General features: G+C 35.8%; 1 protein-coding gene across 5 annotated transcripts in view; it reads left to right on the forward strand.

Annotated features, from left to right (window-relative positions):
• Positions 1 to 24,558, forward strand: part of LOC123530777 (myosin light chain kinase, smooth muscle-like) — a 96,841-nt gene that overhangs the window by 56,552 nt on the left and 15,731 nt on the right. For all 5 annotated transcript variants that reach the window (XM_053518648.1, XM_053518652.1, XM_053518649.1 and 2 more), the window contains 2 exons: positions 8,615 to 8,754; positions 16,883 to 17,046. In XM_053518648.1, the coding sequence (XP_053374623.1) occupies positions 8,679 to 8,754; positions 16,883 to 17,046 (240 nt within the window). In that variant the 5' untranslated portion in view covers positions 8,615 to 8,678. The remainder of the gene's footprint in view (positions 1 to 8,614; positions 8,755 to 16,882; positions 17,047 to 24,558) is intronic.

A 24,558-nucleotide genomic window follows, 5' to 3' on the forward strand; every position in this document is an offset into this window, starting at 1 on the left:
ACTAAGATATCTACGGAAGAGCATTAGTGCCAGGTGCGTTTTTTTTCATTAACTCGAAATTTTGTTAGTAACTCGAAATTTCGAATTTCGAGTTACTATCTTGCCCTTTTATCAGCAAAATTTGAATGTCCCTCCGTCAGTCAAAGGCCAAAAATGTATTGGACGACTTTTGACTCTTCAAAGTGGAATCATCTAGATACACATTCATATATTGTACCGAACATGTAGGGACTTGAACATAAACTACAATACATCAATGTATGACCTACTATAGCATCTAAAGCTACTCCAGATTTCAAACTGTATCCAGGATATATACCCTCATTTACATGTATAATATATATTTATGTGTTAGGGGCTCGAACTAGATCGAAAACCTTCCAGACAAGGTCAAAATAGTGAAATATTCTAAGTTTGAATACTTCCTGGTCACCTTCTATGACCTCTCCTCAAAATCAAGGTCTGTCAAGGTACCCAATCTTGGTTAGACTCATAATAACACTTTCATTTAGGTACAGGTATGTCTATATTTCATTGACATATGGGCTCAAACTAGGTCGGAAACCTTCCAGACTTAAGCATTTTTTAGGCACCTGAGGTCTTCCTCCAACATAAAAGCTGAGAAGTGGCCTGTGTCAGTGCGACGTTACACCCAACAAAATCAATAAATAAAGAAACATTGTTTAAATAGAGATATTTTCTATTAGCAAACGCTGCCATATGACCCTGTAGGGCTACCCAATGACTACACCTAGCCCGCCCGCTTAGCTCAGTAGGTAGAGTGTCGGTCTACGGATCGCGGGGTCACGAGTTCGATCCTCGGGCGGGGCGTATGTTCTCCGTGACTATTTGATAAATGACATTGTGTCTGAAATCATTAGTCCTCCACCTCTGATTCATGTGGGGAAGTTGGCAGTTACTTGCGGAGAACAGGTTTGTACTGGTACAGAATCCAGGAACACTGGTAAGGTTAACTGCCCGCCGCCGTTACATGACTGAAATACTGTTGAAAAATGGCGTTAAACCCAAAACAAACAATGACTACACCAGGTACCTAATCTTTGCCAGGACCTATACATCAACGTAAACAATTGTAGTTAGTGACTTGAAATTTCAAGATAGGAAACTCGAAGTTTCGAGATAGTAACTCGAAATTTCGACTTAGTAACTCGAAATCTCAACATAGTAACTCGAAATTTCGACTTAATAACTCGAAATTTCAAATACCGTATAACCCCGTATTAACGCTCCCCCTCTAATTAACGCCCCCCCCCCCCACGTTTTTTGGGGAAAATAAAAAAATCTTACCTTCAAAAATAGATCCAACACAATAATATCCAGATAATAACAATTCCATAACAATACAAGTGAATTTAAAAAAAACCCCACACTTTATTAGCACAAACTTTTAAACACGACAACAGGCATGGCACAAATAAATCTACTGTGTGTAAGTACTGAATATGCTACGTGCAGGTAAATCCACATAAACATCTGGGCTATAAACGCTACAGTATTGACCGAATTTAACTCGGATCACGTCACTCAGCGCGCGACTTTACACAGATTCCCAGTACGATGACGTATCGGGTTAATATGTCAGTGCGTGAATTGGGATGAATAGGGGAGCGTTTATACGAGTTACTGACATTGTTTGGATCAAATTTTTCGTAAAATGCATCGCCCCCGGGGGCGTTTAAACGGGGTTATATGGTAAGTAACTCGAAATTTCAACTTGAATGTTATGTGAAATTGCTGATTTATTTTCAATTAAAAAGCATATTAAGGGAAGTAAAAACACCATGATCTATACCCTTAGAAACAGATGTTGTTTTCAACAGGAATACCATTTCAAAATTCTAATACTGAAGTTGAGGGTGCCGGTGCCGATAGAAAATTTTGTCAAAGAGGGTTCCCGTGCCGGATGCGGAGCGTCAAGAGGGATCCTGTGGGGAAAAATTGCACCGCCTGAGAGGGATCCCGTGCATCAACGAAATCGAAAGTAGGGCGTTTTTAAGGAAACATGATGAAAATATCCACATAAAGTGTGTTTACAAGTAAGATGGGATCAACTGCTTCACATCTAAGGTACCAGATATTTGCTATATTTAAGAAAGTCGTATTTATGTTTCATAAACATCGCACGATGTTCATCCAAGCCAGTACCCTCCATGTACATTACATCTTCGTTTGGACATGTGTGAACTGATAAAACAAATGTAACGATAAAAAAGCATTGGTATATACCTACGCCATTCCGTGGGCCATATGTTTTTATGCACAAAAATGTGTTTAGGACGAAAAATTTGATTTTCCGAGCTGACTGATGTTGGAGTTCATATTTTAGCACAGAGAGTGTCCTGTGCGCAAACAGAGAGGGATCCGTTTTCTCAATTTCCACAGAGAGGGATCCGATATGTATACACCGTGAATATTAATGAAACTGAATTTTCAGTAAGGGTAAAATGGGTGCATTGGGAGGATAACTCTGTTGAAAATTTCATGAACTTTGCATGAACTGGTCATGAACTGAAAACAGGACTATATCCTGTTGATTTGATCTATTATTTATGAACTATCAGTAAAGCACATTTAGGAATAATTTATTTCATGTACTGTTTATGAACTAATTCTTAAAATGCAGTTATGAATGTTTCATGAAGGAGACCAAGAAACTGGATATAGTCCTGTCTTCTGTTCATGAGTAATATTCATGAACAGCTCTTAAATTTTCAACATGGAGAATAATCAGATCTTTTGGAGGGGCCACCAACATTTCTTTGTTTTTGGTCTAATAGCTTATTGCAGTGGCACAGGAAAAGCAGTCACAGCAGTAGGTGCAGGTTTTGTACAGTCAGTGTGACCTTGACCTTTACTGTCATAAAATGCCTACTTCTTCAAGGGGGCATATAACAGGAGGTAAATAATTACTGCATACATGCTGGCCTGCTTAGCTCATTAGGGAGAGCGCGGATCTATGGATCACAGCCAGGGTCGTGAGTTCGAGCCCTGGGTGAGGCGTAATTATTCTCTATGGAGATTTGATAAAAGACATTGTGTCTGAAATCATTTGTCCTCCACCTCTGAGTCATGTGGGGAAGTTTGCAGTTACTTGCTCAGAACAGATTTGTACTGGTACAGAATCCAGGAACACTAGTTAAGTTAACTGCCTGCTGTTATATAACCGAAATACTTATGACGACATTAAACCCAAAACAAACAAATAAATAGAGCATACAATAGGTAAATAATTACTGCATGCAGTACATGTGTCTTTTGGGTTATAAAACTAGGTGATAGCAGAAAGTTCCATAACTCTGACTTGCATTTTAGCCAAATTATGCCCCCGTTTTAACTTAGAAAATCCTGGTTAAAGTTTTGCATGTACCAGTAGCTATTATTTTAGGTCATGTAGCTTTGAAACTTATTGTTTCTTTTTCTAGGCCAATAAGCAACCTCAGGATCAAGTTCCATAACTCTGACTAGTATTATGGGCAAATTATGCCCCCTTTTGGACTAAGAAAATTCTGGTTAAAGTTTTGCATGAGAGTTACTATCTTAAAAGCTAATTTAGATATTGAATTGAAACTTAACATGTTTCTTTGGGTTTATAAAAGTAGGTCAAAGCATCAAGTCTCATAACTGTGACATGTATTTTGTGAAATTATGTCCCCTTTTGAACTTAAACACTTCTGGTTAAAGTTTTGCATGCAAGTTACTCTGCAGTATTATACTGGATTGGAACTCTATAGATATGTTAAAATTTAGGGTAATATTCCTGCTTCTGGGACAACAATTCGAATTAGTCAAGCATTAAAATTAGCTGTCTTACGGATAGCCCTTCTTTCAGGATTTGAAAGTCATCAGGGTAGAGGTGAAGCATATAAGTATTACAATCTTCAAAAAATTTTAAGTCAAACTCTACGCAACTTCCAAAGAATCTTCAAGCATTCTTTTAGGCTTGTATAGACACCTAGGTAGTTTGTCTCACAGATCAATGGTTATTTCACCTGTTTCCCTGAATGGACTTTCTTCACTCCCTTTACATACAAGAGTTCAGGCCCTTGTCACTATCAAAGCAAGGAAATTAGACGTATTCATAAAAATGTATGTTGAGATGTTTGAAAGTCATTCCATAAATTGAATATAAGTAAGAAAAAAAAAAAAAAAAAAAAAAGAAATTGAGATACTTGAAAATGTAGAATCATTGCCGTAGCTTACATAAGCCAGCTGGATAGCCTCCTCGTATAAGACTTCCACAGTCCAGGTGGGGGTTTGAACTTACAGTTGCCAGAAGATAGTGTGATTTAAAGTGGAATACCATATGTATAGCCACCCTTTCCATGTTTGTCCCTACAGTCATTATATAATATGACTAGCAGACTGACGTTTATTTCTGTTAAAATGTGTATTTTGGGATAGAAAGTAATCAGCATTGATTCCTGATAATAAGTTGCAGTATTCCAGACAAGTGTGACATTTGCCACTGTCAGTAGGTAAGTTATTACCTAATTACGGCAGTAGTTAAACTTTAATAAGCTACTGTGCAAGAATCAATCTCTGCCTTCTGTAAACAAAACAAGTGACATTTTGTGGTCCCAAGGGTTATAGAGTTGTTGTAGCTTGATTAAATATTGTCAGCTCAGTAGGTACTTTGTAACAGTCAAGCAAAATTCTTAGCTTCTTTATAACTAATATGTTTTGTTATACATACAGGGGAAAGTTCCTCATTACCCACCTTTAGGGTGAGCTATTAGAAAGTATGGTTGGTTCTCCAGCATTTTTCTTTAGGTGTTCGAGTTTTTAAAAATGTTGATCACCTTATAAATATCTTGATAGAGTTCGGTTGCGTTCTACTGCTCAATAATTTCTTTGCTTCACACAACACTAGTTAAGGTAGTGGACATAATGAAATCATTCTTTTCTCTGTCTGTATACTGATTTCAGCCTGGCTGGCCAAACAATGCCAATATAGTATATGAAGTTGCCAATTGTCCACTAAGCCTGCAAACATCATTTTTCATGAACAGCTTGATGGCTATATATTCACTAAAAAGTTATGATGTCTTAAGGGTGATATTGTATCAAAAAGATGTAACCTTATGATAGTATTTGTGTTATTCACCAATTAGATCATCTTGTGAAATGAACACTTATTATTGAGATACAGCTGGGATATCTACATAAAGATTCTTGATGAGTATTGAGTTACACATTTCGTAATTAAGTTATAGATAATATCTGAGAGAAGTAAATATTGATTACAGATATTTGACAATTTATTGCAAAGGAGGCTATTGAGAGCTCTGCAGTGAAATAGCTCTAATGATTTACTGATATTTCTAATGATTACATTTATTGGATTAGTGATAAAAAATGGCAGGGTAAGCTTTTTTTTTACATCAGCCGCAAGGGGTGCACATATTGGATGATGTATAAAAATTGCACTTGATTTCATAATGTGCTCTAAAAGTAAACTTGTGTCTTTTACATTCTGAAGGGGTGGGTGATGGGGAAGCTCGGGGACTTGCTGATTAATTATTAAAGTTCCGATTAATTAATTGATTATGTAAAATGTTAGAAATATACAGTGGATCTATTTCATGGCAAAAGACTTTTTTTAACCATCTTGTAGTGTAATAGTATCATTTAATTACATGGGGAAAGAATGGTAAGTTGGGATCTTTAATGATCCTGTTATATGTGCAAAACGCTTACAATGTATGCATGTATTATAAATTGTTAGTGTGAGCATAAATTTTCTTGATTTCTGTCAAACAGGCTATTTCGAAGGGAGGGCAAAACAGATTGGATTGTATTGTTTATAGGGCTGTCATCGATAGAAACGATATCGATGTATCAACGATATTTTTTGGTCGATCGATTATCGATTCCCATTTTTAAAAATCGATATTTTACACAGAGAAAAGAAACTATCCAGATAAACACTCAGACCCTCTAAAACAACTTTTCTGCCTGCAAAAATGCGCCCTAAGTAGTAAGTAACGGAAGTTGTCAATAAAGGTCATGTCTAAACTTGTCCCGTAGCAGTCTTTTCCAACTAGTCGGCACTACCTATATGGGGAAATACATAAATACAATTAAAACACATGAATAGCATGCAATTAAACTAAAAATAACATTAACAAGAAGGTATATAGCATGTACATGAACAAATAGGTTGTAACACTAACTTAATAATCGATATATCGATGTATCGTCGATATCTGTCTTCCGATATATCAGTATCGTCGATATGACAAAGACCCAATCAATGACAGCCCTAATTGTTTATATGATTTACATTTGTTGATAAGAGCAAGGATGGGCTTTGCCAAAAGTACTTCCACATACATACCAACTTATTATATACATGTTGTTAACAAAACTTTATGAAATATTCTATTCTATTAGAGATTTATTTAAGGAACAAAAAGCAGCACACCACATAAAGTTGAAAATGTACATTTTATTGTTTTTAGCTCATCTGATTTTTTGAGAGAGAAAAAAAAGATGAGTTATTGTCAACACTTGATTTGCGTCAGCATCAGTGGTTAAGTTTTATGTTTAGGTCAGCTTTTCTCTTAAACTGTCAAAGCTATTGCTTTGAAACTTGCAACACTTGTTCAACATCAATAGCTGACTCTGTACGGCAAGAAACATACTTCCATCCTGCTTTTTTCAAGAATTATGGCCCCTTTTGGACTTAGAAAATATCTGATTTCTTGGTCAAATTTTGTGTTTAGGTCAGCTTTTCCCCTAAACTATCAAAGCTATTGCTTTAAAACTTGCAACACTTGTTAACCATCAAAAGCTGACTCAGTACAGCAAGAAACATACTTCCATCCTGCTTTTTTCAAGAATTATGGCCCCTTTTGGACTTAGAAAATATCAAATTTCTTGGTCAAGTTTTGCGTTTAGGTCAACTTTTCTACTTAACGGTCAAAGCTATTGCTTTTAAATTAAAGTTATTTGCCATTAAAAGCTGACTTTGCACAGAAAGTACCATAACTCTACATTGCTTTTTGCAAGAATTATGGCCCCTTTTGGACTTAGAAAATTATGGGTAGGACAATATTCTATTATACAGAGACAAAAAAAACCCCTCCCTCCTTTCACGTATTAAAAAAGAGCCGAACAGTTCTTTTGTCTAGATTTACACTTGCATTTGATACATATTGGGAAGTTTCAGAGTTATGTTCAGCTACCTTAACCAGAAAGCAAGTTTCAAGGCTGTATGTAGCTTCTAAATACATTCTTTTTCAATAACTAAGATATGCAAAGGGAGGTAATAATAATTTTTCAGTGAATTTCGGCACAGGATGTAATTGTTAATGTAAATCTTTTATAGATATGGTGCAATTTTGTAGTTCTTATATCCATATAATTATCTAGGCTGAATATGTTCATCAAATTAATACTAAAGCTAAACTATTACTGCATCTCAGTAACTGTTGGGCAGCCAAGATAGAAAAAATATTTCCAGTGTCATGTATTGAAAACCCATAGCCCAGAAATAAATGAAAATACGGTAATCAGATGTCGTCATTTTGAACTTGACCCCTCCTTTAAAGACTGCTTTCTAAGTGTGCTTTCATTGATCAGTTTATTTATGGAAGATGGAATCAGTCTCCTATATTAATTAAATTATGTTTAGCTTTTATTCCTATGTGAAGAAATTTGGATTATTGATGGTTTCTTACACTTCTGCTAATGACCATCTATGTTTGGGTTTGGTGGAATTTCTTGCACACTAATTCTATAATGAATTGTTGGATTATTACGCTTTGCTTTCAGAAAGAGGGATATATTGTCTTGCTCCAACTTCTAGCACCTATACCCCACTTCCTCTACCCAACCTTTATCCCACGCACCCACCCACTTCAAACACAATAAAACTTTTAAAGTATATGTCACACACATATTTGACCTAGGGCATAAAAGTTTGTGTCCATAGCAACTTAAAATGCACTTGACCTAGAATCATAAAAGATATTAGATTATTATACAGCATGTGAAGTTTTGTACCTGGTGTTCTCTTTGGGATTTCAGAATAATGATCCTTGACTTAGTGAAAAACACACATATGACCCCTATTGATTTTTAGAATAGTAGGTCAAAGGTCAAGGTCACAGTGACAAAGAACTGTTGAACCGTTTCTGGATGGTAACTTGAGAATGCTTGGGCCTAGGATCACATAACTTAATAGGGAGGTTGATCATGACCAGCAGATGACCCCTATTGATTTTGAGGTCAGTAGGTCAAAGGTCAAAGTCACATTGACCCAGAACAGTAGAATTGTTTTTGACAAATAATTAGAAAATGCTTTGGTCTAAGATCACATTTGATATGACTGATAAATGACCCATAAGATCAATATGTTGAACGTCAAGTGCACAGTGACCAAATAATTTCTATTCCTTGAGCAGTTACTGAATGCATCGTTTTTTTTTTTTTTTTGGCGGGGGGGGGGGGGGGTAGAGGTAATAGTAACAGTACTTAGAATTCCTAACTTCTTTGATATTATCACACCTGATCTGTTCAATACTTTCCTGTGAAGCGGCATGCTCATATTTGCATTTAAATTAAAAAGTGTCATTCTTGTCTTTTTCAGAAATTGGAGACACGCATCAATGTCATAAGAGAATAGTGTGGAAATCAATTGATCCGAGTCAACCATGAGATTGGGGAAACATTCCTTGGCAGTTGTAGTTGTTGCTGTAAGCTTCTGTCTCACCCAGATTGAGGCTAATAGTAAGTATTTTGTAACATAAAACAAAAAAAAAATTAATACAGTAATATTCCACTGAATTGTTATCAGCCGTGTTAACTTTTTTAGCTCACCTGTCACAAAGTGACAAGGTGAGCTTTTGTGATCGCGCGGCGTCCACCATCCATGCGTGCATCCGTAAACTTTTGCTTGTGACCACTCTAGAGGTCACATTTTTCATGAGATCTTTATGAAAGTTGGTCAGAATGTTCATCTTGATGATATCTAGGTCAAGTTCGAAACTGGGTCATATGTGGTCCAAAACTAGGTCAGTAGGTCTAAAAATAGAAGATCCTTGTGACCTCTCTAGAGGCCATTCTTTTCAATGGATCTTCATTCAGATTGGTCAGAATGTTCACCTTGATGATATCTAGGTCAAGTTCGAAACTGGCTCATGTGCGGTCAAAAACTAGGTCAGTAGGTCAAATAATAGGAAAACCTTGTGACCTTCCTAGAGGCCACATTTTTCAATGGATCTTCATGAAAGTTGGTCATAATGTTCACCTTGATGATATCTAAGTCAAGTTCCAAACTGGGTCACATGTGGTCAGAAACTAGGTCAGTAGGTCTAAAAATAGATAAACCTTGTGGACCTCACTAGAGGCCATATTTTTCAGTGGATCTTCATGAAAATTGGTCAGAATGTTAACTTTGATGATATCTAGGTCAAATTTGAAACTGAGTTACGTGCCATCAAGAACTAGGTCAGTAGGCCAAATAATAGAAAAACCTTGTGACCTCTCTAGAGGCGATATTTTTCATGGGATCTGTATGAAAGTTGGTCTGAATATTTATCTTGATGATATCTACGTCAAGTACAAAACTGGGTCAACTGCGGTCAAAAACTAGGTCAGTAGGTCTACGTCGTCTATATGTCCGTGCGTAAGCTTTTGCTTGTGACCACTCTAGTTAGATCCAGCCTTGAAATTTAAATGACATGTTCAGTTTTGCAAGCCAATCTTTAAACTGTCTTTCAGTGACCATAAGTGTGACCTACTGATCTACTTTCTAATATTTTAGCATCAGTTTGCCATTTGAAACAGTGGTTCAATATACTGAGGTGAGCGATTCAGGGTCATTATGACCCTCTTGTTTCATTTTCCCTTCAGTAAGATTTTAGAAAATTCTGATGGCAGAGTATTATAAACGGCCTTGATAGCCTAGTGGTAGAGCGTCCGCTTCGAGTGCTGGGGGTCGTGTGTTCGATCACTGGCCACGTCATACCAAAGACGTGAAAAATGGCACCAAAATGGCACACCAGTAGCTCCCATGCTTGGTGCTCAGCATTAAAAAGAGAAACTGGTCTCTTCTCTCATACCCTCCTGGAGTTGGATACATTCAGGAATGAAGTGTCGAGAGTGATTAATATAAGTTCTAGAACTTTCTTCACAATTTACCTAAAACAAATTATATATAAACAAAGCGTATTATACACTTCTAGTTGTATTAAGTTAGCTCGGCAGGTTGAGCACAAGACTGAATTGACAGATCAAGCGTTTGGTTCTGGGCCACATGACTGTTCAACAAAAGGCAATATGTCTGAAGTCAGCTGATATCTGCCACCGATTCTTGTGTGGAAGTTGAAAGTAACTCTCAGAGAACAAAACAATATTAGTAGCTAAGAATCCAAGAACAATGCATGGTAAAGTTGACTTAATTCTGTCAAAAAAAGTCTAGTTTACTATCCCTAACTGAATTGATTTGCTAAGAAAAATTAGGTGCTATATGTAATTGTCAGTATACTTACTTACGTAGGATATCTTCCCTTTAGCAATGTCTGTAATTGATAAATTATGATTATTCAATTACATGTATTTTGCCTACAGTATTATGAGAAAATAGTGTGTTCAGAAATGACATTTCATATATAGTGGGAAGCACCACTGAATTAAGTGGATATTTTTTGTAGCAAATTACTCTGATAATGTATTGAAATGTCTCATAAAAAATCAGGAACTTGTATGTTTGTCATGTTTTTAATGTTAAGGAGAAGTTGAAGCACAGAAGTAACCCAGGCTTGCATTTAGGAATTTCAATAAATATTTTGGAAGATACTGATAATATTTACAAAAATGACTTAATACTAATGCGGATGTAACCTGTGACCATTCCTCATCTTCAGACATCACCTGACCTCAGTTTGACCGTGACCTCATTTTGGACTTTGGTTGCTTTATATGGGCCATCTCTTGGTTAACTAAATGGGACCGTTTCGTCTAGCATCAGTTATACTAATACAGATGTAAACTGTGACCATTCCTCATCTTTAAACATCACCTGACCTCAGTTTGACCTTGACCTCATTTTGGACTTAGGTGCAAAATCTATCGACAAGGATGCCACTGGGGGCATCAAGCGTTTATTGAACGCAGCTCCTTGTTATTTGTATAGGTAGATGGTCAGATATATGTTTCATCCTGCCTTCTGTGTCAACATTTAAACATCATTTCCTCTGAAACTACTGTTCAGATTTACACCAAACTAGATCAGTAACATTTTGGCATGGACATGCATCATTATTGTTGATATGGTTCACCTTTTAGGGATCACCAGAGCTAAGAATGAAAACACCTTTAAACAACTTCTCATGAACCGCTTGGTGATTCTTAATCAAGTTTGGCCTGTAGCATCATTGTAAGGTCCTCAAGTGTGTGCAAATGTGGGGGGACTTAACCTCCTCTAGAGGCCATTTGAGCTAAAAATACATAATTATCTATACCTTTAAACAACTTCTTATGAACCACATAATGGATTTTCATCAAACTTGGTCTGTAGCATCATTGGTTCCACTTGGTCCTTTTTTTACAGAGCTAATAATTGAATCTTTTTTTTAGCTCATCTGATTTTTTTGAAAAAAAATGATGAGTTATTGTCATCACTTGAGCGGTTGTCGGCGTCGGCGTCGGCGTTGCCTGGTTAAGTTTTATGTTTAGGTCAGCTTTTCTCCTAAACTATCAAAGCTATTGCTTTGAAACTTGGAAGACTTGTTCACCATCATAAGCTGACCCTGTATAGCAAGAAACATAACTCTATCTTGCTTTTTGCAAGATTTATGGCCCCTTTTGTACTTAGAAAATATCAGATTTCTTGGTTAAGTTTTATGTTTAGGTCAACTTTTCTCCTAAACTATCAAAGCTATTGCTTTGAAACTTGGAATACTTGTTCACCATCATAAGCAGACCCTGTACATCAAGAAACATAACTCCATCTTGCTTTTTGCAAGAATTATTGCCCCTTTTGGACTTAGAAAATCAGTTTTCTTGGTTAAGTTTTATGTTTAGGTCAGCTTTTATCCTAAACTATCAAAGCTATTGCTTTAAAACTTGCAACACTTGTTCACCATCATAAGCTGACCCTATACAGCAAGAAACATAACTCCATCCTATTTTTTGCAAGATTTATGGCCCCTTTTGGACTTAGAAAATATCAGATTTCTTGGTTAAGTTTTATGTTTAGGTCAACTTTTTCTCTTAAACTATCAAAGCTATTGCTTTGAAACTTGCAACACTTGTTCACCATCATAAGCTGACCCGGTACAGCAAGCAACATAACTCCATCCTGCTTTTTGCAATAATTATTGCCCCTTTTGGACTTAGAAAATCATTTTCTTGGTTGAGTATTATGTTTAAGGCAACTTTTCTCATAAACTATCAAAGCTATTGCTTTAAAACTTGCAACAGTTTTTCACAATCATAAGTGGACACTGTACATCAAGAAACATAACTCTATCCTGCTTTTTGCAAGAATGATGGCCCTTTTTAGACTTAGAAAATCATGGGTAGGACAATATTTCTATTATACAAAAAAAATCAGATGAGCGTCAGCACCCGCAAGGCGGTGCTCTTGTTTTAACAACTTCTCATGATGAAGTTTTTTGTTGGATATCACAGAAAAAATAATATGGAATAAACTTAAAATAACTTTTATTTGAATGAACTGCAATAAGAATGTTCATCAAACTTGGTCAGAAGCAAGATCAGATGGTCAAGCTGTTCAGGTGAGTGACTCGGGGCCATTCGGGCCTCTTGTTTTTTTATTGATAGATGAGTAAGAATGACAAGAACTGTAACTTTATTTTTTGAATTTTACCTTACGCCAAGCACTTACAAACTGTGTTTGGGGTTTAGCACCAAGTTTTCAAAAGTATTTCAGTTTTGTAAGGGCAGGCAGTTAACTAACTTGTGTTCCTGGGTTCTGTACAAGTATAACCTTTACTCTGCAAGTAACTGCCAATTTCCCCATATGAATCAGAGGCGTAGGACGAATGATTTCAGACACAAGACCAGGGATTGAACTCACAACCCTGTGATCTGTAGATCAGTGCTCCCCCTATTGGGCTAAGCGGGTGGGCTAGCTTAGAGATAAGCATAGGCACCTGCAGGCAGTGCTCTTGATAAATATTTCCTTTTCAAAAAAACTCTAAAATTCTAAAAGAGGCTTCATCCAGACTGAATATTTCATCACCTACAAAGAATCAGTCATGGAACAGGCAGCAAAATGTTAAGTTTGTACAAACTGAGTTTGTTTGCTTATTTTTCTGGTTTCATCTATCAAGCAAGCACTCCCAAAGTTCTAAACAACTACAGGTTTTTCATTTCAAAACATGACAGGGCTAATCTTGTATTGATAAACTTTGGAGCAACTTCCTTTGAGGTACAGATTTTATTTAAAAGATGTCAGTGTACTGAAGCTACTAGTCTGAAGTCTAGAAAGCTGTGTGCATTACTGTAGAACAAATTAAATTTGCATGTTTATTAGTCGCCTACTTGTGTTTCACTGGAGGGGAGTTGTCATTTGTCCCCAGTCTATCAGTCAGTCCGTCAGTCAGTTACACAAAGTAGGAATCTGTGATTACTGAAAAGTACAAGATATTTTTTTTATGTCACCTAATAGAGAACAGAATGTATAGTTTTAGCTCATAGTCGGCAGGTTAGTTGGTCTGTTGGTTGGTCGGTAGACTATTTGGTTTCTGATCAGTACTGTTACCCTTGAGAAACATTTGCAAACACTATATTTTACATTTTTATGATGACAGGCAATTTAGCGGCTACAAAGATGTACGGAATACATCAGACTGGAAATACGCGTAAGTATGTAACCAGGGTTCGCACAGGTCTGGAAAAGTCATGGAAAATGAGATTTGTCTGGAAAAGTCAGGGAAAATCGAATTTTTGCATTTTGTCATGGAAATGTCATGGAAAATTTAAAAATCGTCATGGAAAGTAGGAAAGTGATCTGGAATAAGTCTGTATGTGCATAAAACGATTACATCTGTTTTAATTTAATATCAGAAAAATCCAGATTTAAACGCGTAATCGAACAATCAGTAATTTATGTCAATATTGGGGTCGAATCTGGTTGGGTACGAAATGGCCGTTAAGTTTACTATTGCACCGTTTCCGGTTTATTTTCGTTGTACTTTTAAAAACGAAACTAAGCATGAAATAGCTAAAAATAGTAAAATATGAGTCAGAAAAGAAGTTGCCGATACAACACTAACTGGGAAAGGAATGAACAGTACAAAGCATGGTTAAAGCCTTTCAAGTCGGATAACAGGAACTGTGGCTGCTCAAAGACTCACCTGTGACCATGTTAAGTATGTAGGAGGTATTCAGAATGTTGACTTAAATAAAGAGTTACTTGTACCTGTCAAGGGGGCAAGGCAAAAGTATGAGACTTACTTTGAGAAAACCAGGGAACAAGAAAGATCAGCAATTGAACTTGGGAAAAGAAAACATGTTCTGGAAGAAATGTCAGAATTGAAAAAGAAAAAGACTAAGCTTGAACAGGAGGTTCAAGATTTAACTTCTGCAAGTGAAAAATTGTGTGACAAAGCAGAAACCACAGGAAAGATAGCATTTGTGACCCAAGCTAACTCTTTGAGAAGGACTGCTAAAGAAAAGCAACAGGAATTAGAGCAGTTGGACCTTAAACTTGACTCACTGAAACAAAAAGAGTAAACAGCTGTTGGAACTTGAACTTTACTCTTGAAAAAGAAAAGAAAAAAAACTGAAGTCTTATTTTGCAAATAGTTTGAAATAAAAATCTTTGTATGCCAATAAAATGAGTGTATCATTGCATTTATTTCTAGTTTCGTATGTTTGGATTGCGTCATGGAAAACCAGGCAATGTCATGGAAAAGTCATGGAAAGTCATGGAATTCTTGTATCCAAGATCTGTATGAACCCTGGTAACAAACGGTCGCAGGCAAAATTAAAAGTAAAACTTGAAATAAACCCCTTGAAGGATTTTCATCAAACTTTGGTCAAGTGATCACCTCATCAAGACGATGTGCAGAACTCATGAGTCAGCCATGCCAGCTCAAGGTCAAGGTCACAACTCAAGGTCAAAGGTTTGAGCCTTCCATTTTGTGTCCACTCTGTATCTCCTAAACCCCTTGAAGGATTTACATTAAACTTGGGTCAAATGATCACCTCATCAAGAACTCATGAGTCAACCATGTCAACTCAAGGTCACAACTCAAGGTCAAAGGTTTGAGCTCTGTATCTCTTAAACCCCTTGAAAGATTTTCATGAAACTTGGGTGAAATGATCACCTTATCAAGACGATGTGCAGAATTCGTGGGTCAGTCATGTCAGTTCAAGGTCAAGGTCACAGCTCAAGGTCAAAGATTTACCCTTTCACCAGCCATACCAGTGGCCGGGGATTTAGCTGTCTTTCAGACTGCCTTGTTGGGTTTAGTAGGTCAAAGGTTAAGATCACAGTGATTTCATGACCGAAATTTTTTTTCGCTCAATAAATAAATTGGGCTTACAGTAACTGGTGTCATAGGATGATTGCCTGTGGTCAGCAGAGGATTGTTTATTTTCTGGTTCATTAGGTCAAAGTTCAAGGTCACAGTGAATTTGAAATTCTGCGGCAAGTGAGCTTATTCAGGGAGTTTGACAGAACTGTAATTAAATGTAGAAGTACCTGTACTCACAAAGAACCTGGGCTCACAACAAAGCGCATAAATTTATTGATATTTTTGGCAATTTTACCAGCTTTGAACAAAGGTGTGTAACATTTGGCATAGGTAAACATATTCCTTTGATGTTTTAGAAGTCACTTAAACTTTGTATTTTTAACTGCATTATTATCAAGATAAAGATGAAACTAAGCTTCGGTTTTAAAACATTGAGTTGTTAAATCAGTTAGAAGTATAACCTGATATATTTAAGCAGGCTGTACTAATCAGACATTTATGAGTAGTTTGTATCGTTAATCCCTGGCAGGTAAAATATGATGAACTTTAGAGGTAAAAACACTCCTATATTCTCTAAAAAAACAGGTGTGACTTATAAAAATATCAGTAAACCACAGTCCCCTACCGAATAGATAATCTTTTTTTTTTTTTCAGAAAAAAGATAATTCTGTTATATATTGCAACTTCATCAGTCTTGGCTCTGATTATCTGTTTTGAGTAGAAAATGGACATAATTATACAAAATTTGAACAACCTCAGGAGTTATTTCCTTTGAACAAAACATTCAGCTTCCTACTCAATCCTGTATGCTTTTATTATATATATACATGTTGTAAATGAATTATGATTAATAAAATATTGTTTAAACCAAAACATAGGGTCTGAACACAGACTATCCCCTCCCCCCAAAAAACAACAGACTTTACCTGACAAATAGCCACACAGTTTCTGTTGTATGGGTAACCATTTATATTCACATGGATTAGTTTAGCAGTTTTTGTGTTGAAATTAGTTTCCAGTGAACAAATAAATCAATAAAAACAATGTATTTCTTTAAACTTAAAATCCACAAATTTCTTTAAGTAATTATTTTCAATTTCACTGGCAATGTTCATTTTAGTTATGTTCATTGTTATGTTGTTAGACTTATTCACAGTGTTACTGTTTGACACATAATGAAACAGGTAAATGGGAAAAAAGCATTTATTGTATTTTGTTTTAGGCCATTTAACCAGAGAACACATGTGAAGAAAAATGCATTATATCAGGAGGTGGTCAAAGTAGTATGGATCTTGATAGATTTGGCTGAAAGACACTAAATTTAACTACCAGCATTTAAGCACCTTTGCGCAGAACCCCTTTGGTCTGTATTAACTTTTTTGACAACTTTCTTTTTTTTTCTTCAGGAAAACCAGAATGGAAGGAAGGAGCAGGGGCATTAACCAAAGATTATATGAAGAGTCAGATAGAAGGGACAGAACTCAAACTGTCTTGTCCGGCTAAAGGGCGGCCAAAACCAGACTTGATCTGGTACAAAGATGATGAAGCCTTCTTCCCAAGAACAGATAAAGTAAGTAAAGCAAGGAGAAACAAGAAACGCGGCAATGCCACGAAACCAGGTTTTCAACACTTTTCATAAGAATAAAAAAGTATACTGAATCACAGTGCACCACTTTAAAGCACAACCCTAACCCTAATCCTATTTTTAGTAACAATGACCTTGACCTTGATCCCAGAAACCCCAAAATCAATCCCAAGCTACAACTTTATATAAGTTTTCTATACACCAAATTTCATCATGATAGCTCATTCCTAAGTTAAGTTATTGACTGGAAACCCTTTTTCTATTTTAAGTAACAGTGACCTTGACCTTGACCCCAGAAACCCCAAAATCAATCCCAGCCTTTGTCTTGATATAAGCTACATACATACCAAGTTTTATTCAAATATCTTTACCGAAACAAAAGTTATTGACCGGAAACCCTTTTTCTATTTTAAGTAACAGTGACCTTGACCTTGACCCCAGAAACCCCAAAATCAATCCCAGCCTTTGTCTTGATATAAGCTACATACATACCAAGTTTTATTCAAATATCTTTACCGAAACAAAAGTTATTGACCGGAAACACCAGTTTGACGCCGCCGCCCGCCCATCCGTCCGCCACCCGACCAACGACATACCCCAATCTAATAACTCTGGTTTTCGTTGAAAACCTGGTTAAAAAGGAACAAACTGACTTGTTACCAATTATAGGCTTGAAAATTAACACTCTGCATGATCTGCACTCTTTGCCATTCAGTCAGCATCATTTCGGCGAGTACCCCTTTTAACAGCAAATGATACTGTCCAGATTGAAAGATGGACAAGTTCATTATAGAAATTTAGCATGGTAAGGAGTGTTAAATGAATATAAAAGATCTGTTGAACAAAATCTGAAATTTGGATGACTTTCAAGTCCAAAATAGGCACATTATTTTCCAATTAGTCAAACTTTCTTCCTGTGTGCTTAAATTTTAGAAAATTTACAACCAGCACAATGTCTCAATTTCAAGAAAAAATTGCTGCAGTATTAACTAGAAGTGCCATGATACTCTAAGATACCTTGCTCAACTTTTATTGCATAACTGTACTAATGCAATCATTCTCTACCAATTTACCATGATGATAATATTCTTCAGTTTGATAGATGTTCACTCCTTCAAAAGCAGAATTGTAAGGCTTTTAGTGAAGACATATAAAACAAGACTTTTCTGTCAGATATTCAACATTTTTTCGCAAGCAGTATTGCTAGTGTGTGTATTTTTATGCCCATGTTGACAATGACCCAGGATGCATGTAGTGTTTTGAACAGTTCATACATCCATCCATCTGTCACAATTTCTTGTGTACTTGACTCCTACAGTATTACAGCTATATCAGAACATTGTGTACTCAACTCCTACAATTTCTATCCAACTTAGATTTAACTTGGTATACATCATCAACATGAAGTGGACATGTGCTTATTGCTCTGACTTAAATGTAAATTTTTTTCTGGTATAATGGCCCTTTTTTGCATTGTGTACATTTCCGTCCAGTTGAAATGAAACATTGTATACATCATTAGCATGAAGTGGACATGTATGTTATACAACTAGATCTAAACATTGTGTACATTTCCATCCAACTGAATTGAAACTTGATATACATAATAAGCATTAAGTGGACAGTTGTATAATGCTGGGACTTTCATGTCCAATAATTTTTTCTGGACTTACTACCCTGTTGTGGTTTATGAAGCATTTTCAGGAGTCCTACACTGTTGACAAAATTATTGTTCATGTTGGTTTGATTTCATCATTTCATCAGCAATCTAATTTTCACTTATCATACCTGATTATATTAACAAACTTAATACTGGTTAATATTCAATCTTGTTTGGAATTTAGGAGTTATTCAGGTTTGTAGCCCACCCACTTAGCTCAATAGTGAGAGCACAGATCTATGGATCTCAGGGTAGTGAGTTCGATCCAAGGGCAGGGCGTATGTTCTCAGTGATGATTTGATAAATGACATTATGTCTGATATCATTCGTCCTCCACCTCCGCTTCATGTGGGGAAGATGGTAGTTACTTGCGGAGAACAGGTTTGTACTGGTACAGAATCCAGGAACACTGGTTAGGTTAACTGCCCACCATTACATGATTGAAATACTGTTGAAAAATGATGTTAAACCCAAAACAAACAAATGCTCATGTTTGCAAATATTAACCCTTACCCTGCTGTATTTCTATAATGGACTGGTCCATCTTTCAATTTGGACCATACCATTTATTATTCAAAGGGGTTTGCACTGAAAATTTACTGACTGAATAGCGAACAGTGCAGACCATGATCAGACTGCACGGATGTGCAGGCTGATCTTGGTCTGCACTGGTCGCAAAGGCAGAATCATCTGCCGCCAGCAGGCTAAGGGTTAACAAAAAATAAAACCAGTGTGAATCTCATCCAATCTTTAGTACCTCTTGGAGATGATTGCTCAGGCTTTGTGAGTCATGTTTTAATATATTAATGATAAATGTCGGGCTAAAACAGGTACTTACATTCATCAGAGTTCATCAGAATCAGAACTGCTCTTTCTTTTAACTGGTTTATGCTTTAATTACTTGGCTTTATACAGAAACATATGCTAAAGATTAAAACAGAACAGTGCTATCTCTTGGCACATCTCAAGTATATATAGTGCAGTTTGTGAGCTCTGATTTTGATTTCATTAGTTGTGTTTAGTATAGAGGAATGATGTTATTTTAGTCTTAATGCATACACAGATACAGTATCAAAGTAACATGCAGATCTAATGCATTTTATGAATTCTGAGATATCATTTGTTTTTGTGGCTTCTGTGTTTGCTCGCGTATTACCTCTAATATATGCTCCATCTTACAATTATTTTTTTTTACCATTTAAATTTGTATAGAACATTAACAGTTACTGTGCAGTCATTTATATTTCTGTTGGTAAAAGATTTCATAGTTCGGGCGTGCATGCTACTTAAGAAATTATGTGTCGAAAAATTGTGTTTTAAGGTTATAAATACACACAAAAAAAACAGGTTATACGTAGCCCACATGAATTATTCTTGCAATGTGTAACAAGTTTTGAATTTATTAATTTATGTTCAACATGATTTTGCTATACATCTGGTATTACTTCTAATGTATGCTCCCTCTTAAAATTATTTTTCGTGACCATTTAAATTTGTATAGAACATTAAAAGTTACTGTGAAGTGTTTTATTTCCGTTGATAATAAGATTTTATGGTTTTGTGCATGACTGCTACTTAATTAAGAAATTACGAGTAGAAAAATCATGTTTTAAGGCAATTAATACACGAAAAAGAGGTAATACGTAGCCGGAGTGAACTATTCTGGCAATGTATAACAAATTTTGACTGTATTAATTTAAGTTAAACATGATTTTGCTATATATTATTTTGATTCTGAAATGCCCTTTATCTAAAACAGAGTTAATGTGACGTCATTTTAGTGTGAGAGTGTTTTCACTCAAATAAGCATATTAGAATATGAAAATTAAATCTATTTTAATTTTACTCTTTTTAGCTCACCTGTCACAAAGTGACAAGGTGAGCTTTTGTGATCGCGCGTCGTGCGTGCGTAAACTTTTGCTTCTGACCACTCTAGAGGTCACATTTTTCATGGGATCTTTATTAAAGTTGGTCAGAATGTTTACCTTGATGATATCTAGGTCAAGTTCGAAACTGGGTCAAGTGCGGTCCAAAACTAGGTCAGTAGGTCTAAAAATAGAAAAACCTTGTGACCTCTCTAGAGGCCATACTTTTCAATGGATCTTCATGAAAGTTAGTCAGAATGTTCACCTTGATGATATCTAGGTCAAGTTTGAAACTGGGTCACATGCAGTCAAAAACTAGGTGTTTCAAAGCTGTAAAGTCGCCATATTACCTATAATTGTGTCAGTGGGATGTTAAACCCAGTAAAAACAAAATAAACATATTACAGACCAGTTTACATGCATTGGTAGGGGATCCTTAATCTTCAGCCTGCTGACGGCAAGTAATTCTGCATTTGCGGCCAGTGCAGACTAAGATCAGCCTGCCGTCCATGCAGGCTGATCATGGTCTGCACTGTTCGCTATTCAGTCTGTGAATTGAATACAATCATTGAACACCCCTTTGAATTATAAATGGTACTGTCCAAATTGAATGATGGACTGGTCCATTTTAGAGATTTTGCAGGCTAGAGGTTAAGACTATTGTCAAAGTCCACTTCAGCTGGAATTCAAACCTGTGACCTCTGAAGGCAGACACTCTAACCTGGACACACTGCAGTTAATAAAACCTCAGTAATGTTAAATTTATTGGCTGTAACATGCTCTTAAATTGTAGACAGTATGGTGTATACCTCCAGGTTTGTGTAGATTTTTGCTTTTGTATGTGTGGCTGTTAAGATATGAAGAGCTTTTATATCAAAATTCTGAACAGAGATGTCAGCAAAAAATTGATTCTTACATGTTCGTAGAAAAAGACATGGTGGGTTGTATTGAAGTGAAGAAATGCATATGGATTAGATATAGGTGGTAAAACCTGCAGTCCAAAGGAAAGACAGTATCAGCCAAACTGTCTGCCATGACCTGCAATATAGACACTTTTTATATACCTGTGAAATAGGACATATTATAGGATCATCTGCAGTGGATGGGCTTGTGGTTTTGGCACCAACAATAGTTGTCCACTCTCTAACTTACCAGTTCTTATCCAGTGTTCACCAAACTTGATCACAGTGTCTATGAGCACAATATTTTGGCTTAGTTTGATAGCCAGTTACTACTCATTCAAGATTTAAATAGCACCCTTTTCATGATAAGCACATTCAAAGGTGCTTTACACACATCAATGACAACCACACAGGGCATCAAATTCATCCAGTAACAGTACAGACACTGTTAGAGCTTACTGTCCAGAGGGTCAGAGAGAGAGATAGGCCCCCCCCACCTCCCTGGAACAAAGAAAGAAATCTTTTTGGTAGAGACATGTCATACCGTAAAATAGACTGCTTGATTTTTTCAATATGCCTGGTGCATATAGCATCAATACAGTCAAAGCTTCCATTCTTGTAAAATAGATTTTATACCTCCCTCCGCCCAAATATTTTCCATGATGCTCCAGTAGTTGTTTCCTTAACAGCTTTCAGTTGTAAAAAGTTTCTGGTTCCATTAAAACACCATTAAACCTCATAACTATGTGCAACATGGTAAATTACTGCCAGACTTTGTTTACTGTATGGCCACTACAATTTGTAGTACCCCACTTTTCAGGACCACTAAATAAACAGTGCCATACGAGGCTTCAAGGAGACAGCTTAGTTAATCTATCTAATATTCTTTGATGTTTATGAGTGTGTGCTTTCTAATTCTGGCTTTTACATAGAAATATTTTAACAAGAAAAGTTTTTATTCAGGAAAAAAATGTTACAGCATTGTGAGATTAGACTATGACTAGATGATGTTTTCATGCATGATTGTTGAATACAGTTGCTGTAGTCCTGTGTTATCTATAAACATGTATTTGGTAATTTTTATCAATAAGTAAAAGTTCCATAGTACACTCAGGCAACTACATTGTTTCAAGGGAGCTTTCATTTTTTTTTTTTTTTGATGATTTATGAGGCCAGAGTTTTTTTATCTTTCGTTTTACGGGAGATTTTTGAAAAATGAGCAGGGGGAGGAGGGAATAAAAATAAAAAGCTTGAAAGTGAGCATCTCAGAAAAAAAAAAAAAAATAGAATTTTTTAAGATTTTTTTTATTTTGATGAACTTTCGTTTCAAGTTTTGTTTACTTGCGTTTGTGTCCAATATTTAATATTGTGATGTATTGTTATGTTTTAAGACTATAAAAGCCATTTATACAGGATGAACATTGAATAAAATTTTCATGCATGCTTGTGAATAAACTGCTTCAGGCACTGTAACTCACACTGGCAAGTCTTTAAAATTCAGAAAGCTTGTTTTACTTAATTTAAGTGGAAGACAAAAATTATTTTATCTGTTACAACAGCCACAGTAAATTTCAGTTACAGCAAGTAGAGACTAAACACGTCTGGTATAAAGTGGCTTAATTAGTAGTGTAGTAGTTTTGGTGGTTTGGTTTGCTTGCATCTTCTGCTGTGTAACCTCTGCTTTTTATACATAATATTTACTTATTGTATCTTTCACCAATATCATCTTTAATGAGCTAACTTTACAGTTTATGCCAGCTCATAATATACTGGATTTTATCAGCAAAATAAAGTATTTAATAACTTTGAATAACAGTCACAGTGCAGAGGGCAAGATTTTTTTTTCAGTGATGAAAAACGAAAGATAATCTAGCAAAAAGTAATCTGAAAATTTACCTCATTTAACTCTGTGATTTGCACCTTTTTATAATACACTTAGTGCAAGTACTGAAGTTGCTTCTGTAATTTGCACCTTTTTATACTACACTAAGTTCAAGTACTGAAGTTGCATCACTTTTTGTCAAAATATTGTCTCCAATAAAAAGTATTCTTTATTATTCTTTATACACTTATGAATTCTGTCGAAGTTACAAAAGAAATGGACCATCTGTCTGAGATTTTGCCAACACTACCAGCTGCTTTATGCCAGACAGTCCCAAGCCTGTGTAAAGTGTGAGGGGTCACCATTGAAATAAAAATGTAAAAACAATCTGCTGTTACAAACATTTATTTGTTCTGCAAACAACTAATGTTTTGAATAAAATTTAATGTCAAAGCACCTTTGATATTGTATTACCTTTCTATGGCAAACTTGTAAGTTGAATCTATTGAAAACAAAATGTGAGTAAGACAATCTTTAGACAATTTAATACTTTTAATACTGTCACTTTTATGAAAGGAGTATTATGTACAATAGTATTATTTCCCGAAAAATATATATTTTGAAAAGTGCCTAAAAAATTTGGACACAATCATCGTCCATCCACCCGTGTAGAAAGAGAAAAAAAAACGTTAAAGATTATCGGTAATTATTCAGTGATAAACTAAGTAACGTTGACCTTGTTTTCATGATCAATTTACACCCCCTCTAAGAGCTAAAAGAAGTGTGTCAGTATCTTGACATCTGAAGCGGAGATCAAAGCGGTATTTTTGCTCGAGATTGTCATGGCATTACGTCATGTTTTCGCGCCATGTGACACATCACTGTCTGATCGTACCGCATGCTGAGAAATAGAAATCAATAAAAAATTTCTTCTTTAATTTGTTATCAAAAGCGAATATGCTATATCCCGTATAAAAGGTAAATGTCTCAAACGATAGTTACTATAGTGGATATCCTACCTCTGTGACCTATTTGCCCTCAAGGAATTTACATTATTGTTTGACAAGAAAAACTTTTAAATTGTTGGTCAAAAAATACATGTACAAAGATTCATTTAAAACTTATTAAAAACCGCAGTGACATCACATTGCTTTATTTTAAAATCGCATTTCTACTTACGTTCACGAGGTCACGTAACCTATTCTGCCGCACTAACAGAAATCTGTTTGCCAAAAATCGTCTTACTCC

The sequence above is a fragment of the Mercenaria mercenaria genome, chromosome 11, assembly GCF_021730395.1.
Source record: "Mercenaria mercenaria strain notata chromosome 11, MADL_Memer_1, whole genome shotgun sequence".
NCBI classification, from domain to species: Eukaryota; Metazoa; Mollusca; class Bivalvia; order Venerida; family Veneridae; genus Mercenaria; species Mercenaria mercenaria.